The sequence below is a fragment of the Scomber scombrus genome, chromosome 1 (genome assembly GCF_963691925.1).
Source record: "Scomber scombrus chromosome 1, fScoSco1.1, whole genome shotgun sequence".
NCBI classification, from domain to species: Eukaryota; Metazoa; Chordata; class Actinopteri; order Scombriformes; family Scombridae; genus Scomber; species Scomber scombrus.
In genome coordinates, this window is record NC_084970.1 from 20,970,191 (window position 1) to 20,989,157 (window position 18,967).

The 18,967-nt window shown below is 39.9% G+C and overlaps 1 protein-coding gene across 1 annotated transcript in view; it reads right to left on the bottom strand.

The window, feature by feature from the left end:
* The window catches only part of mical2a (microtubule associated monooxygenase, calponin and LIM domain containing 2a), a 33,583-nt gene that overhangs the window by 12,310 nt on the left and 2,306 nt on the right, over positions 1-18,967 (bottom strand). Inside the window, exons 2-12 of the mRNA XM_062423015.1 lie at positions 12,668-13,030; positions 8,201-8,408; positions 7,503-7,619; positions 6,124-6,225; positions 4,427-4,582; positions 3,922-4,022; positions 2,974-3,231; positions 2,333-2,448; positions 2,015-2,141; positions 1,797-1,887; positions 869-1,016 (exon numbers count right to left, since the gene is read on the bottom strand). Of these exons, the coding sequence (XP_062278999.1) occupies positions 869-1,016; positions 1,797-1,887; positions 2,015-2,141; positions 2,333-2,448; positions 2,974-3,231; positions 3,922-4,022; positions 4,427-4,582; positions 6,124-6,225; positions 7,503-7,619; positions 8,201-8,408; positions 12,668-12,922 (1,679 nt within the window). The 5' untranslated portion in view covers positions 12,923-13,030. The remainder of the gene's footprint in view (positions 1-868; positions 1,017-1,796; positions 1,888-2,014; positions 2,142-2,332; positions 2,449-2,973; positions 3,232-3,921; positions 4,023-4,426; positions 4,583-6,123; positions 6,226-7,502; positions 7,620-8,200; positions 8,409-12,667; positions 13,031-18,967) is intronic.

Genomic DNA, 18,967 nt, shown 5'->3' on the forward strand with positions numbered 1-18,967 from the left:
AAAATGCCCCTTTGATAAAACTGTGAGTCTACTTGGCTGCACTCAGCAAACATATATATGTACACTCCAAACTAGCGTAACATACAGAATGGCTACTATGAAGTCTTTTTCACATCTATCAGGGTTAAGCTGTGAGGAGGTGGAGAGTGCAGCAGAAAAAAACACACATAGATCAAAGAGTTGCTGTCATGCCAAGCATATTTAACACACCCATCACAGATGAATTTCAACAACCAGCTGTTATACAGAACAAAGAACAAGTGTTTCATTTATGTGAATGTATGTATGCAGTGAATATGGTAGAGAGATAGAAAAGATGTTACTGACACTGTTTTTTAGGGCTGGGTCTCAATACCAGTATCAATACCAGTGACCTGTAAGAGATATTGATACCAACAAAGTGCTTCATTCAATAATCCTCATGTGAATGGAAGCATTTAGTGGTATAAAATGCCACCACTTCTCCCAATCTAAATGATTTTTACCCAAATACATTTTTAAAGTGTTCAAATTACAATATGAAATATGTATTAAATAACTGTATAAAGCTGTACCATTAAGTATTATCACCACAGACTGTATGTGTTGTAGCTGCTGTGGTAGTAGTTGGCTAATCCCACGTTGCAACACTTGTGGTGATTGGCTAATAGCAAAAACCATAAAAAGAGTATTTTTTTCTAGATTTGAGAATGAAAAGGAGCAAATACGGGTATCATTTGACTGGAGAAGTTTTGATACTACTTGGTAATGGATTATGTTGTTATCTTAAAAAGATATCAAGTACCAATACCCAGCCCTACTGGTTTTACAGTAAGTGGAGTGCAGTGCTGGAGGCTGATAGTATTTTTATCTGATGTGTGTTACGTACATCAGCTGCGGTTTGAACCTGTGGATGAGGGCACACAGGGCAATGCCACTTTGCCAAGAAGATGTCAGGTCTGTGATCGTCACATTCCTGTAGCCCTCCGTCTGTTTCTGGCACCAGGTAAGAAGCCTCGCAGGTCTAATCTCAGACTCTACAAATGAGACAAGGCAAGTCAGATTTCACAATCACACAATGCAAATCCACAGGAATGCAGGTTGCGTCAGACAGTCACTAAGGAAGTTCAGGCTGATAAAGGATATGATGTCACACAAGCATGGGCCAAACCACGAAGAGACAGTAAATAAAGTCAAGACAGAAATGGAGGGACCGGGTGCTGAGGTATGCACACATTTCTGTCCGGACATGTACTTCTTCACTGCCTTTGTTGAGTGACTCTGTTCACTTCTGTTAAACATACAGTTCAGTTCAGCATTTAGAGCTTCTGTAATATTAGTTCCCCATTCTGAAGCACTGTTAGCACATTGTGTTATAAATAAATATCTATATCTATACTTGCATTTGGTGGTCTAAGGGATTGTTTTCTTAACTTCAAATAGAAGCTTTATTTTAAACACAGTGTCATGAAGTTATGTCAAACCTGTGTGTGATTGATTGTTCCCTCCACAACCCACCAGCTCTCATTTTTTAAACTTCCTCCTCCCAGAGAACTCACACATAAAAATAAACCACAGATTGTGATTTATTCCCTAAAAGGAGGTTAATTTTGGTTACATACCACTTAAAGTATGTTAGGTAAGTAAGAAGGAAATGAAAAAAGAGCTACGGGCGGAAGTTTTGCTTATGTGAGGATTCTTACAAAGTAACAGAGGAGAGCAGCTCTTATCAGTCACTTTCCTTAATAATCTAGAGATGAGTCAGCAGCTGTCATAAAAACAAAACGCAGGCATCTTTCAGTTCTGGTTATACTTACCTCGTCTGGAGAGATTGACAGGCCTGCGTATGGTAGCAGCACGCTCCAGAGAGCAGGATTTCAGCTCTCCGCTGATGTATAAGTGACGCACCTGTGACAGGATAAAAATAAGAAATAATACCAATTGAGACAACTGATAATTTTAAAGCAAATACCTAACAACACATCTGTTTGTGTTGTCCATAAAGTAAGAAGTGAAGTGATTTCCTCTTTCTCACCTGGTGAGGCCTGAGACAGGAAGAGTTGAGGTTGGGGTATCGTGTCCCAGGGTCTATGGTGTACTGATCAAAGTTTTTGGCAATGTTTTCAGTTGTTGTCTGCGGAAGTAGTCTGTAAATGCTTTCCCTATATACACATACATACACATCAAATGACAAAAGACACAAAGCATCAGTCAATTTTGTTTTACCATAGCAGAGATTAGTAGAGAGGGTAAATGTGGACTAAACACAAAGCATCCAAAGACATTGATTGCTTGGATTCTCTGAATAGACATACATATCAAATGTTTTATATGTGTGCATATGTGTGTTTACCTCTCTGCCAGCACCTCCAGAACAGTCCGACCCTCAGCCCAGCTCTTTACCATCCAGGCTGTGTCAAAGGCAGCCAGGAAGCCTCTAGCGCAACCTGTCCCCATGGGCCAGAAGGGCTGAACAGGAACACGGAGCAAACATATCAATGTCAGTGTATAGGAGGGAGCCAGAACATAGTCTATGAATCAGTGAAGCTTTTGGGGATCCCAATAAAAGAAATAAATGAAACAACAGCAGACTTTTCTGTAATTGGATCTGTAATTTTGGTGCTCTGTTACTTGTCATGTGTCATAATAATAATCTTTGCAGCTGTGCAGAATAAATTAATGAACAACTGCTTCACTGACTGTCAGCAGCATCATCAAGGATGAGTCTTGCAAAGGTGGAGCAGCTCACAGGCTGGTGCAAAAACAACAATCGAACAATATTTGCCTAAATCGCAAAGAACATCTTCCATCACTGTCAAAAGATTCTCCACCCTGCAGCATCTGGCATGTGAAACTGGAACATCCGAGATGAGTGCCAACAGTCTCTTTCCTCAGGAAGTCAAGCTCCTGAACACCCTGCCTACCCTCTAGATCCCCATACTCACCTGACCTGGGCTATCATGACATGATATTGCACAGCTTGCTTCTTCTCACCTCTAGCAGACTGTCGCCAACCAGTGCAACTAGCAGTTGGTGCCCAAATCTCTCCCTGGCCAGAGCAGCGTTCTCTGAGGCGTGCATGCTAGTGAAGTCAAACATGGCTACATCTGGCTGTCCGCAGTGGTTTATGGCAAAATCCAGCGTGGGAAGTTGGTAGTTGGTGCCAAAGTCAGCAGCCTCTCGGGCGTAGCACAGAAGGGCTTCCTGGTTGACGTTTTCACTGCACAGCAGCATCTGGGTGTCTATGTAATCCTGTTGAACAAAAGCATGACAGTCAGGCAGAGTTCAAACAGTCTGAGCTTAGCTTAGTATTTCAAAAAAGTGAAATAAAAGCCCCATTGTAGAATATTTAAAGGTGTTGGAAAATAAAAATGACTAGCACAGACTGTGGACATGATATCCTGAAGTGAACACAATCAGCTTGGTTTTAGACCTGTAAACTACTGTCCACATCTCCAACTTTTTCAGTGGCTCAAATAGATTAATGAAGTGAAGCGAAATGGCAATTTAGTCTGATTATCAGGCTAGCACACTATCTATACTAATGCAATTACCGGCTGCCACACAATCTTATGTCCAAGCCAGAAAGATATCAACACCTCATCAAATACACACAACATAGCCTCAGAAATGACAACACCTCATTGACATAGTCATAACAAAAAAGAAAAAAGAAAAAAGAAAAAAGAAAAAAGAAAAAAGAAAAAAGAAAAAAAAGGAAATGCTGTGAAGAGTTACTATTTGTTGCAGGGCTGTTGCATTTGATCACAATATAGTGTTCATTATCCATGATATTGAATCCTTGTTATCTTGATAAACTGGAATACAATGAATTAGCTGTGAAAAAACAATTTTTGTAAATAAGTTAAATTTATTTACAGAGCACAAGAATTAAAAATAAAAATGTGAAAGTGTGAAAAAAGGACACCTCTATCTGCTTACATTAATGACGACTCCCTTGTCCAGCAGGCTCTGTTTCTTGGCTGTCATTACAAAGTAATGCGTGTTGTCTCTGTAGTACACAATGTTCTCCAAATCAATACCTGCAAAGAAATGGTACAGTTCCTCGATGACTACATTTTTTTTAAAGCCACAATGGTGTATCCATCAACAGTGAAGGCTTTGATTGTTTTGTACTGGTGGCATTTTGTGCAACTGATTCTAAACCATCAAAGTTTTATTCTGTAAACATATTGCTGTGCTAGCATCTTATTCTGTGCTGTAGGAGGTTGAGAATCATTACAGAACTGGTCAATGATTACAACCAGAGCAACAAAACAAACAAAAACATAACCTTCTGGTGAGCAGACTCATGTCACTGAGAAACATTTCTGAGTAAATATTTCCACTGTAATGAGCTCACTGTGTGGGACGTCACTGTACAATCATGTTCTAACAGGCCAACTAACAGCATAAATGAGACAGTTTGATTGTGCTTCTCTCTTACCTGTTTCCTCTTTGAGGTCAAGAAAGAACTTCTGGTTGAAGATGAAGGCCACTCCGCTGATCTCCTCCACTTTTGCCTCGGCGGTGGTGTTTCTGTTGATGAAGTTTGCTGTGATGGCAATCGCCAGTTTACCTCTGAACTCCTTCCTTTTGAAACCTGCCAAACAGAAGTACACAAGGAGAGAGAGACTGAAATACAGAAACAGAAAGAAACATAAGAGATGTAGATCTTCATAAACAAACAACCAGTCCCTTTGGCTTGCCCGGGAAACCAAAGGAAATGTAGCCTTTAACCATAATTACAAGTCGGATATTTTAGCATAAGAGGCAGTTTACCAAGGTGAGTCTTTATATAGACAAAGGAACAAAAGGCATGGATTATAAGAGATTAAATGCTATGATCAAATTTAAATGGACTTCGCTTAATTAACCTTCAGAACTGCAAGTGTTGCAGCAAAAACTTCTACTTCTCAAGAGTTCAAAAATACTTCAAAAATAGAAATTTAATTTAATTAATATGTTCAAGGGCTGCGGTTCAATCAATCCTTTGAAACTTTGATGACTCTCTACTTCAGCTATTTCAAAAGAAAACACAGGGACACAGAAATGGACTAACTAAAAATGTCATGATTGAAAAAAGAAAACATATTAATTCATGTTTGCAGTGTTGGTTATTAGAAACTGATGTTGAGACAGTGACAAGATTTTATGGAGGCAGAATAAAACATTTGAACTTGTGTCACTACTCCACACCTGAGGGGTAAAATTCACTGGGGATCTTTTTTCCTCTCTATCACTTAATTGTTCTTGTTGAGATGCAGCAACAATCAGCAAAGTGCAGATCTGATTGTATTTAAGTGTGTATGTATGTAGCTAGCACAACAAAAGTAGCTCAAAAGCAGACTGACCACAGGGGAAAATCATTTCTCCCAGGCTGCTTCATAATTGAAGAATGAGCTAAACGTCTTGTTCTGCTCAAAAAAATCCCTTTTTAGGAATAAGCATCTGATGTGAATTGGTTGTTAGATGACAGCATTTTTAAAAGAGAGACCAAAACAGTGAGGTAGAGAGATGGAGAGAGTCCAACACGCATCAGCTGCTGCAATAAGCCCCGGCTTTGCTCTATTTATGTGCAGTGCTTTGGTGGTTTCATGTGTGACCTCTCCCACTGGGAGAGATCAATGGCTTCACTAAGATATACGTTTACAAAAAGGTGGGCTTCATTTTAAGCCTCACAGCAGCACCGGCTATTCAAAGTGAGAGTCGAGACACAATCCTGTGAGTTGTCTTGAATTTAGTGGCTGCTCGGTTAGTACAAGGTGTGCTGGATTTTATCTGACTGAAACCCTTAAACTCTGTGCTCCACATGATAAAGCTAAGATTTTTGATGATGAACAGAAAGACAAAGTGTCCATTAAACATGTAGCGCATATGTGACGGACACGGATAGTTATGTGTTCAGCTTAATTATACAAAATGCTACATGCAGCATTTTCAAAAAGATGCACAATAAAAACAAGTAGAGGCCAATGGAAAATAAACCTGAAAGCCTAATCCTTGTTTTAAAAAACATTTGAGTGTGATGATAGGGTCTAAGCTTTCATCATATGTGAGTAACAATATATCACACTTCGTCGTTAAGTACATCCATGAGGCAACAACACTATAAATCTCTTTTGTCTGCTGCTGCCTTCTCACCTTCCAGAGTATTCCTGCGTCCGTCAGCCCCCACCACAACATCAAACTCAAAGTTAGCCACGGGGTGATCAGCAGGTCGGATTCCAGCCCTCCACCCAATCCCTGAGGGAGGGAGACAAACACAGAGAGAAAGGGGAGAGAGGGAGAAAATAATTATATAATTAATCACTCCACAAAGCACTGGTGTTTTTATTAGTCTAAACATCTTTCTTTTCTTTTCCACCTGCTATGCTGACTTTGTGAGGATAGATGCAGTACACTTTATCTTTGTTGCTGTTTAGGGTTTCTGCTGTTTTTACCAGTACAACTGCTCTTTTTATGATTTCAATGACAGGAAAAATACTTTTCATGCCATGTTTGTAAGAGGGATGTTAAATAAAGTGCAAGCAGAGGAATGCTGCTAAAACTTGGTATGTTCAAGAAATACAGAGATTATCTGCACAAATGCGGATCATTGCCCAACTAACATATAACATATAATTAAAGCTTGAAATATTGTCTCAGATTCAATCTTAGTCATTTTAAACATGCAGTGCTGGGTTCTGTGAGACAAGCGCAGGAACAGCTTGGCATTTTGTTGTGTAATGTCACCATGTGAAAAATGTGTTCCATGATGTTAAGGCCACAGCTAAGTCCGTCACAGCAGAACAGGAGGGATAAGCCTGGGTCTAAATTTAGGCAAAGCTCTTGTTGTTATCTGTATATTGATATTGCAGCTGAAGAGAAAACACCTGACAATGGTGTGCACATTATTTTCTTCCCGAGAGTTTAAAGTCAAATGTGGGATGAGAGTGTCAAATAGTTCAGCCTGCTCCTACAGTACAGGATATATGCAGAGAAAGATTAACATGTGTTGCTCTTAAATGAAATATAGAGGTGTCTGAAGTGCTGCAGGACAGGAAAACATCATCAGAAGAGAGTGACAGATGATATCCTTACATTTTCATATTAAATTCAATATTCTTGACCTCTACTAACCTCATCTAAATATAATGAGAAACTCCATCGGTGCCAATGTTTGTTTCATGTTTATTGGTTGGCTGTCAAGGAAACTAAATACAACAGGATGAGAAGTTTCCCGCTTCCTGACCAGGCAGAGCAGAGTACAGGACTAACAGAGCAGGAGGGTAAATAACAGATCCACCTGAAAGCTACACATTAAAAATGTCTAACAAACTGACAGTTTCAGCTTGATGTCATATAAGGCTTTACACATTATTAAACCTCATCCTTTTTAATGTTGTATAGTTTCCAGCTGCTCATATTTCTCCATTTCCCAAAAGCTCTCAGGTCATAAAACAACTGTCAGCAGATGAATATAAAAACTCTGATAATGTGTTGTTTGGACATGTAAGTGAGGTGAACGTGTGGATGGATACCTTCATTTTCTTGATCCTCTGGAGGCTCCAGCAGCTTGACAAACTCCACATTGATGTGAAACTCAACTGCGACAATGAGGGCAACCTTCAGAAGCATCAGCTGCAGCTGCTGAATGCCTGTAAGACACACACATTAACGTTTGTATACATGTGAAAAAGGCTGCCAAAATGTGTGTTTTATGTTATGTTGTCATGACACTCTTGGGAGTGAGCCCACAAGCTCCATTACTGTGTTGTGTTTGCTGTTGCTGTGAGGACAGCAGAAAGCAGGCTTTTCTTCTTGATTTTATATGTTGTAGAGATTATAGACAATCAATGCTTAAAAAACATTTTTAAAAAGAGAAAAGTCTTGTCTTGTTTGGTGGGTTTTACTGTACCATTTAAAAAAAATGAGTTTTTTCCCCATATCTTTTTAAAACCTGAAACCAGATCCATTTCTGGTCCAATTGAAAAAAATATAGGGCAAAAAAATGTCAATCAATGATGCTCATTCATTCATTCCTGTAACCCAAAATGTGAATGTTTTTCAAATCCGATGAGGACGTAACAGAAAGGGATATAACACATTTTTTACATACATTGTACATTATGGACAAAATTTGAAATTATTTACAGGGAAAAATAATGTCCAGAGAGGTTAAGACAATAACCACAAATGAATAAATGAAGAAGAAAGTTTTTTGCTGTCAGACACTCACTGATGTGGTCTATGGCCCCCGCACAGAATTTGCCGTAAAACTTTTTGGCCCCGAGGCTCCGCAGGTCATGGATGGTGTAGGGCCAAAGGTGCAGCACATTGTTCCTGGAGAAAGAGTCTCTCTTCTCAATTACCACAACTTTAGCACCCATCAAGGCAAGCTCAATGGCTGTCCGTAGGCCACAGGGACCTCCTCCAATGATAAGGCACTAAATAAGTGAGAATGACAAATTGACCTCATTATCAACACAAGGCATGGATAGGCAAAATTAATTACGTTTTGTTATTAACAGAGGGCTGAGATTTTTCCTGCAGAAGAGTCTGAGAAGAAAATGCGTTTTTATCCCAATTGTTTAATAACATACCAGGCAGTATTATAATATATACATGGATGATCGGCACATTTCTGCACCACTGGGGCATTTAGAGGCTGAGCGTCTCACTCAAGGACACTTTAGTCGGATAGGCCCTGACTCTTAGGACCATTACAGTCTTAAGATGACTTCTCCAGGCCACCTTGGTGCTGTAAGAGTATTGTTAGTAAGATTTACACAAGCCTTAAGTGAGAGGGATGTTTGCCAGCACCTTCCATCACTCTAAATAATTTTATTACAGCCTCTTCATATCAAAGGTGTTATTCATGCATCGGCCTTTGCCAAAAAAAATGCATGAAGTCAGTTCATTGAGGTTACAGCATCTGTCTGAGAATGTGTGGCTCAAACATGACATCATCCTCTTGACTGATAGATGAAAGAGATGACGCATGTGTTTTGGCAAACTCTATCTTCTTTCTTTCTAACATATTAAAAGGCATTATAAGAACAGTGTGTGGGAAGGCGACATGCGTGTGTGTGTGTGTGTGTGTGTGTGTGTGTGTGTGTGTCTTGATTCTTTTGACGTCTGATCCAGAACCATACCACTTCTGAAGGTTTCCCCTGCTGTGCTCAACAAGCTGGACAGTTTCTTGTCTCGATAGCCTCCCGAAATTAGTGCTGAAAATGTTCTTTCACCTTCCCAACAAGACACTCTTTCTCCATCCATTCTTCTAGCAACATAAAGAGCTGGTACTGTGCCTGACCTCCAAATTCCCGCAGTATACAGACAGAACAACTCGCTTCCTGTGTGTTATTCAACAGGATAACACAAAGTGAGGATAGGGCGAGAAGGTGCCAACCATATCAGTTGTGTGAGACATTCTGTGAGACAATCAGACTGACAACTATTTACAGAGCACCCAGTGCCAGCAGACTAAAGTCCTTCATCTACCCTACATGGCTCTTTGCTCTAGCAACAAAAACAAGATGATTGTGATTTAGTCATTCCTTCGATATTCTCTGTCTCTCAGTGTGCGGTTGAGCTCTGGGGGAAGTTTCATGAGGGATGTGGGTGATGAGTAACACACATTTTCATCATATGTAGCCTGAGGTTATCAGCATGATGTATTCTCAGGTGTGAAGCACACACAGATGGTGGAAACGTTGCCCGGACAAGTCTGACTTCTGACTTGTTTTCTCAACAAACGAGATATATCATAAGTGTGTGATAAGGTGTATAGAGATGGAAGGATGACTTTCAGTACATCCGGTGTGTCCAGTGGTAGCATCAAAGTACAGTTTATTCAGATTCTCACAATGTGTTTTTCAAAACTTATGTGACTGTTTTCATCGTCTATCAGCGTCAAGCAGTAACCGGCTGTTTGTTTTAGCCCGTTTCCATTCACTCATCTATTTTTCCAGCTATGAGGCTTTTCCTGAGCGCTTGCTGCACTTTTGCTGAATCAGGACACACGCACTTCCTGTCTGCGTCCCACCTGTGACCTCACTGTCATCCCAGGTCCACCTCATCCGAGTCACATTGGTCCCCTGCTTCATTAATGAACCCTTACGGTCGGTCAGAGTATCCCAGTACGTATAGTATGCACATTTTCAACTCAGCACACAGGGTGGTAAATACAATAAGCATTTTTTAAATAAAATACGGATTACATCAAAAGCAAAATGTTTTCACACAACAATGTCTCCAACCTACAGTTACATGAAAATATCAGACTCTACGCCTAAACTGTGTACAGAAAGCTGAATCTGGGCCTTCATTGAGATTAGAATAATTATAACAAAAAATAATAATCCAGCACTAAAAAGTGCCTGAATATATTACTTGAAGGGTAAAGAATTTCATGATATAGATCATATGTGAAACACACTGAGAACTTGTCCATGGAAACTGTTTGGAAAAGGGGCAACATAAATGAAAATTAAGTCTAAATATTAAATGCAACATACAGGTACTGAATGCAATTCTTATACCAAAGAGCTATGACAAATGTTAACTTTTTAGATCGATTTGCTTCAGTTTTGTTTGTTTTTTTGTAAACAGTAAAACTTTATGAAGAAGAAACACTGTGGTTATACGTCAGGGTCACCACAGCCAGCTGTGTCAGACCATAAAATGGGGATGACATCACATCCTTTAAAGATTGCTGCTACAGAGGGAACGTAAAGTCTTGGTGCTGAATGATATCACATCTGTCACCATTCAAGAGCTGAGCTGCCATAAAACATGCGTCATCATCTTATGGGTCGCTCCGGGAGAGGAGGAATAAGTAATCTAGTAAAAGCAGATTGTCCTGTGAGGAATTAGAACAGGCTCAAAGCTGCACATATGTGGAAATTAATAAGTGACAGAAGAAAAAAGCAATCTCATAAATTCACAATAAGTTAGTGTTTCAATAATGCACACAATCCACTGTTTGTACAACTGGTTTACTACTTTGGTACACAGCACTGCTTTATATTTTACGACACATCCCGATGGATTGTCAGAATTATGAAATCAGACCTGAAACTTTTGGCTAGGAAGTTTAGAATAGTCACACTTACTGCTGAAGATTTACTTTCTACTTTGGTGTGGCTGAAATCAGACAGAATCTGTAAAACTTAGCTCACACTGAAGCATTTAAATCCCACTTTAATAACAATCTGGGCCTAGCTCCAGCCTTTTAGGAAGAGCCTATAAAAAGCAGAGCACACCCTTGGTATAAATTGGGCCAAATAATCATACTTGCTGAGTGATGCTGTCTGTTTTTCTGGGCAGTAAATATACTCTTTCAAGCTGATGCCTGAAATGTAATTACACAACCCCAGGTTTGCCTAATTTCCCTCAGCTCCCCTACTGCCACAGACCCCCGAACGCTCCCACATGACACTAAACACAACACACACCCCAACATGACTTGTGTGTCCTATTGCAAGTATTAGTTCACAAATCAATTCAAGTATATCTCGTCAATTGTTCTTTGTGTGCAATTTGCTGTCTGAATATCATTGACTGTTTTATGTTGTTTGGCTGCAAGGTTCAATGCCATGTTGTTTTTGTCCACAATGTCTGATGTACAGTGTGTAGAGTTTTTAACTATTTGTATGACAAGATACACACACATATTATGTATTGTCTGTGAGTTATTGTTACATGATGTTTTTATTTCGTATTGTAGCACCCGTCTGGGAGCGAGTGAATCAGTGCAAAGCATTGTATATCTCTTTCATTTCCTCTCCTGTCTGCTGGGAGCTGTTGCAGTCAAAGAGTGAGTGTTACTGTAGTTGATGGGCTGCGTCTGGGCAGGCAGAGGTTAAATGTGATGACCGTGACATTGCCTGCCTAAGCTACACCACTCTGCAGTCTACTTTAATGGTCCTGTAGAGGGATAAAGTGCTGACTGTTAAAAACAACAACAACATTTTTTTTAAAAAAGGAACTGCATGACGTGAGGTCACAAGGACACTTCCTAAATCAAGTGTAAACAAAACTCCATGATGGTTTTTTTTTTTTTTTACCATTTTAGGATGTACGTACATACCCATTTCAGGCTTTAAAGGACCACATGCACTTTAGCTTACTACCTTGAAATTGCAAACACTTAACATTTGTGTTGATTATCGTCGAACAACACACATTTACATATGATTACATCATGAAAATCAACATTGGTGAACCTTGATAGATAACTAATTACAGAGGAAATGTTGTTAGCGTATGTTCTACTGCAGTTTACTACAGCTTGGAAAACTCTCCCTGTGTAATTTATACTGTATATTCAAGGCTAGCCAAGATCTGATTGTGGCTGCTCACAAAGTCAATCTTTCACACGCTTTATTGTCATACCAAGAAGAAAATATTCTTACAGTGAAAAAGTTGCTTTTGGGTAGTCTACTCTAAAATCTCAGATGGTAGATCATTCAGTTCCCTAACAAAGAGACTTCTTAAAGCAACTATATTACCACGACACAACCTGACAAAAAAGTGTACATGGAAAAATGCATAATTAATAATTTGTGGGATTAATATGCTTCTATGGTGCTTGAATTTACATACATCCTACTCAATGTCCTCTATAAATGCATCACTTCTCTCTTTGTTGGCTTCTGATCAGTAAACTTTTTCTTGCAGTACAAAGATCATTAAAACTTACCTTGGTACCCATGCAGGCCTGGCCTTTCTTGTATTCCTTATGGCACATCCTCTTATCTAGTTTAGTCCACAGTGCTTTGGCCTTCCAAGTGGTGACCTTTGCCCTCAGGCTACTGTAGAAGGTGCTGTTATCTGCAGGGTCGAGGTCCAACTTTCTACACAAGACGTTGAAGGCCTGCAGCGTTCCCTTGCAGGTCGAGGCCTGAACAAAGTCCTCAAACAGCTTCCCCACATTATCCTCCTCTGTCTCTCCCATCTTTCCCTGACTGCAGTAGTTGGTTTGGTGTGTCGAGGCTCCTGCTTACTTCAGCGCTCTGCCAGATGTGGCTACACCCTCTGCTTGGCCCGCACCGTCATGCCCAGTCTGTGGAGGTAAGACACACAGAGTCTGATGTCATCTCATGGCAAAAAAACCCTCACAGATGGCTTCGGGGCGACTGATATTTTTCCATATCCCATTATAAGGCTGTTTCATTATATTTCAACAGTTTAAATAGATTAGATTAGAATGTAAAATTTGAAGTTATCATTTTATCTGCTCTATGAAGCTTACCATAATAAATTGCTTGACATTAGCAAATTGTCAAGAGGGCACTCAGTACTACTCCTCACTAACAGCCGATATCTAAAACAACAAGCATTTAGAAACACAGTAAGCTTACACCCACACTGACGAGATAACATTCCAGCTACAGACAAGGCTGTGAGATAAATAAGAGGGGGAGAAAAATCAAGAAAGAAAGGAAAATGAGCCAGTGTGATGACGTCAGACAGCTGTAGAGCACATTTACTACTTTTGCTTTATTGAGGCAAAACCATCTGAGCCTATAAAAGGAGTTGTTTGTGGTTCAACATAATACTTGTTGGTTAAAATTGAAGCCAGCATTTTGAACTGCTTCAAGGTTCACTGATGACGCAGAACAAAGCAGTTTCAACTTTAACATGAGATATCCATGGACAAACATTGAAAATCATATTGTGATATACAGTGTGTCACCACTTTGTTTAAACTGTATACATTTTGTGGATGGGATCAACTGTATATTTTTGTAAGTGGTGAGTAACAGGCAACATGCTTTTTCTCAAATTCCTCCATATAGAAGTACATACAGTGTTTATTGCGTTGAGTGATTAAAAGGCTCCATTACAGTTCAGTGTACATACTGTATCTGCCAAGGTGCAAACTTCTCCTCAGCCCCAACTACTGAGTCTTGACTGATATACTTTAATTTTTTCATCAATCATCAAAAATGTTGCTGACACTTCCACAAGCTAGAATCCTATATAAATATCATTTTTACTGTATATCCTGTCTTCAACATGGGTAAAAAGTGGTTTTCTTATTACTGCTATCCAAAGAACCACCAAGCACCTTTCATTCTTGGAGTGCAGCACTGACCGTGGATGAGCAGACAGGAAAGGTATTTGTCTTGTGGTATCTTTCACTCCAGCTGCAAACCACACAAAGCAAAGCTTTTGAAGCAGTAGGAAGACACGTCTTTGAAACTAAAACCCCACACTAGTGCAGATTGATTGGATTTGATTGGGTATGCATGCTTAGTAGTCCACCTTCTTCTTTTGAGGTATGTGCATTTAGTGTGCTTACATATGTGCCTGCGTGTAAAAGACTGCTACTAGAGCACATGTTTGTGTCAGAACAGAGCTGAACTGACAGAATTAAATACAATGCAGTTTTCTCTTTCCCTCAAATCAAACATCAAGCATTTTGAAAATCATGCCAAAAAATCTGTGCCAGAACTCGACATCAAAGCAAAATGCGGACATTTTCTGCATTAAGAATGTGTGTGCTCACTTGGGTGGAGACCACAGCTTCCGTGAGTTTTGAGAGAAGTCTGCCTTTGATATTTTAATGTCCCATGGAGCGGGATGGGCAGGGCCAGAGGTGAGGTCAGGCTAGTTGTACAGGACTCTAACAGCCCCCCACAGTCATCCATTATTACTGTCACATCCCACCACAGGGCTGCAGGTGGTAACGTGACTGTGGCATTAAACTGTGGAGCTTAGGCCATTCATGCAAAAGTTAGCCCCTATAGTCAAGGATCACTCAGTCTTCGGTCATAAAGTTGTTTTTATGAGTGATTTGTAAGTGGTAAGATTTTGAAAATGTTGTTCCCAGATCAGCATGCTAAAATTACCATATTCATTTGCACCAGATCCTGTTTGGATGTGTATTTGCATCCTGTTTTGACTCTGTTGTTGTTTTACATTTCAGAGAAAGAAACGCCAGCCAGCCCATAGAAACACTGTGGACTCAGGTGACTCAGCCTGCCTGATCAACCTGTGCAGCTTCAAAAAGCTCTCGTCCTGTTGGTAGATACTGTGAACCCCCAAGGCCTTTCGCAGCAGACATTCAGCCTCAAACTCAGTGAGTCCACATTCCTTTGCCACGTGGCTAGAAGAGCTCCATCAGCATGAGACCAACACTCTGTTTGCCCTCTCACTGAATCCACCAGTCAGCTAGTCACAGGACCACCTCCATTGGTTTTTGGGGGAATTTACTCTGATTTTCTGAGAGTGACAACCGATGACGGAGACAGGCATGATATACGATGCAGGTGCTTTAATCTTTCATGCAGGAGACTGTGATGGGAAAATTGCTGTGTATTCTACCATGTGGTATGTGGATTGTTTGGGGCCTACAGAATATCTTCTATAGAGACTCTGTGAAGCCATTTGACAGCCGAGTTCACAATAAGTTTATTTAGGATAATGAGACATACATTTCTACCAAAAAAGCATAAAGAAGAAGAAGAAAACTTCCATCTTGGTAACTGCTGACATGCCTTTTCAGAAGAACACTTAATAATAATAATAAGTTTAGGTTGATGTCAATTTATTCTAAAAGTTGGCCAGTACTCAGTAATCTCTCGTGCCTTTTGTGGAAAGTTCAAATAAAGACGATGTTGTCTGCACTTATGCTTTCGCATTTCAAACCAAGCGAAACATTTTAAAAAAGGCACAATTATTGGAACCATCTGTTGTAAGAGTCTGCAAGGACTAATGAAAAGGTACCACTTACAGTCTTCATAGACAAGTAAATGCTCGACCCTCAAACTACATTGTCTCAGACAGAGTCCCATGACTTCACCATCTCAGTCTGACAGAATGGAAAGTCACTTGTGGGCAGACAGAACGAAGCCACAGAACGGCTGTAAAAATACAACTAATGACAGACGAAGCGGAAAGAATACACATGCAGACACACACTATACATCACAGCCGAGCCATATAATGCTTAAGAGGATCAGAGAGTTTAATAGTGTGCAGGTTTAAAGTCGCTTGTCAGTTTAGAAAATGATCTGATCGAGTGAAACCGACAGTATAATGAATTTTTCTATGAATGGTAGGAAATTATGCAGTGTTTTCTGTGGTCTGTCCGAATTATTCAACAAAATAAGCATTTCTAACTGTGGTGAGAGAAAGTGTCTGCACTTTATGTTGTACAAATCCATGGGATGAATCTGCAATCAAATGTGTGTTAATATATAATGTACTGTTGTGTGCCTGAGAGACATAGCAAGCTTTCAGTATGATAGAGGGAATAGAGGGATAGCGGGAATGTCAAGAATGTACCTGTTACACCTGGACTGCTGTGCAAAATGAAAAAAAGTCTGAACATGCACATACAGGCTTTACCACACATACACACACACTCTACCTTGTCCCGTTAGACACAAACTTATTTTCTGATAGTAAGACTGAATAGTAATACAGATTAATCAATAATCATTTGGTTTAAATGTGTATAACGTGAAAATGTCTTTCACAACTTCCATCTTGAAATTGCTTTTTTTCGAGTCCAAAAACTAGACATTAAGTTTACAATAAAATAAGAAACAAAATGTACTAATTGATTTACTACACACTATTCTATTAATGTCTCAGTCCTTTATAAGTATTTATAAGAATAATCATTTGATATAATTCATTCACAGTATTGATATCTGCGAAAGCTACAAGTGACGAACAGTCCTAGAAAAAAAAAACACACTGTAACTCTGACATGAACCACTACTAGAAACCAAGAGGAACTGTACAGACACTGAACAAAGCATCAAACTAGTGACGCCATGTCTTCATTTGTTTCTGCAAAGCACATATCTTCAGGCTTTCGGAATACAATAGGAAGCTGACAACACAAGGAAAACATTGGGAGTGCTGGGAAATGCACATACTGTAGCTCAGCCAGCCAGCAACAGTAATTACAGACTGGACTGAAGAAAACCAGGAAGGAACCCTCTGTGGGCCTGATAAGCAGGCAGCGTGCCTCAGAAAACAGTGCACTCATGTGGACTTCAGCCCACAGGCTCTGCCCTTCACCAGGCCCCAGAACTCCACAGTGTTATATCAGCTCTCTGAAATCTGGCTGCATGTTCGGGGGGCCGTGCCAAAACAAAATAAGATCTGTCATGTGCAAGGTAGAATCACTGGCAGAGCGCAAGTAAACGCCAGTCAACTTCAGAGCAGAAAACTGTTCATTTACACACAGAGAGGGTTTGTGAAGCGCCGCGGCTGCTGTCTGCAGGCCCATCTGGCCCACGAGGGGTGTTCACCACATGGCTCCTTTGGATAATGATTTATCTGGACACAGTGAACACAGAGTTACTTCTGCCCTACAGCTGACACATACAATTCAGTTGAACAACACAATCTTCACCTCATGTGTTTCAATACATGAGTTAAATTTTCTTATCATGACACTGGATGCAGCAGGTGTAAAAAAACGCTTCCATATGTCTAATGATCTAGACTAAAGGAAATTGTTCAAAGAAAATGTGAATATTTAACATGTTGCAATTTTAGATTTATCTCTTTGATTGATTAGACTATCGACTACTGACTAAGACTATCTGCAAACTGATATATTTGTGGTCATGTTTCATTCATCCATGTCACAGAGGAAGGCTTAGGTGACAGTATTAGCGCCTGGCAGAAATAGAAGAGTCAGTAAGACCACAATCAGTAAAGCCAAGCTCAGAATAGACAAGTATCATGTTGCAGAAGAAAACAGCACATGACCTGTTAAGATATCAGCACATCTGGAGCATGTAAACAAGAGACCCTGTAAACAAAGCGGCCTCAAACCAGCAACAAAGATGTACAAAGTTCAACCTGATGACAGTCAAGACATCTGGGTTCACCTGTTTTCAACTGCAACAGGTCCTGGTAGCAATACAGGCAAAGACAAAATATTTCAAAAGACTCTTTGGACACTGTTCACAGCTAATTTTTTAAAGAAAGTGATACGATGCCTTATTTTACATTTCAAAAAGGTCTGAGTGCCATATGAAAAGTTTGTGAGCTCCCTCAGACGCCTCCCATCCAAACTCTTCCTGTGGAGTGACTTGTTTCCTGTCCAGATCAAAGCTCGGAGGAGAGCTGCCTCTGTAAAATTCCATCAAAGTGATTTTAAAGCATGACTAAGGCGTGTTTGAGACCATTTTCAGTGTGCCCTGTCCCTGCCAGAGGAAATCTGTTAAGGACATCCTGCGGTGAATTAACTAAAGAGAACATGGCTTAAAGTCACCTTTGTGCTTCCTTCTCTGCCCCCAACTTCATCTGTGCTTTACAGTGTGTGTTTACATGTAATATGCCCAAACAGATGTTGCAATATGGCAAAAGCTTCTAAGACAATGACAGAGTAGAGAGTGTTACCAATAAGATGAGAACTTCAAACAGTGTCACTCACTGTCTACTGATGTCTGCATTATTTATTATAATTATTATTATTACAAACCTCTTTGATTCGATTATATAGGCTGCAGTGAACAACATGCCACACCTATTTTTCAGAGTTCCTATCTCTTTTGTGTGAGTGATGCCCTGGACACATGTGTCCATTTTTATGGTGTGGAACAAGGAAGGAAACATATTGCAGAGAGGAAGGAGAAAGTTTACAACGCCTCTCTGGCAATAATGACCGCAAGCTTCCACTAAAGGTCACTTTATTGGGCCGTGTGAAACTCTTTTCCAGAACACTGTTTCTATCCTCAGTCACATATCTTTATTTAATCACTGATACAGTAAATTCACTTGCTGCATTTTTCATCTATTAATCAGACTGACTGGTGCATGTAGTGTTTATCTGAAAACTAAAATGCAACTTTTTTTTTTTAAGTCTCACATTTGTCAGTGTTTGTTAAATTTTTACCTGCAGGCAGCTAGATATAACTATAGTTTAGTAATGTGACAGAAAGAGCAGCTGAAAGACTGATCCAATCATTACATCACTGAGTTCTTACAGGCGAGTAGTCTTGTGTCTATTACAATCAATAGTGTG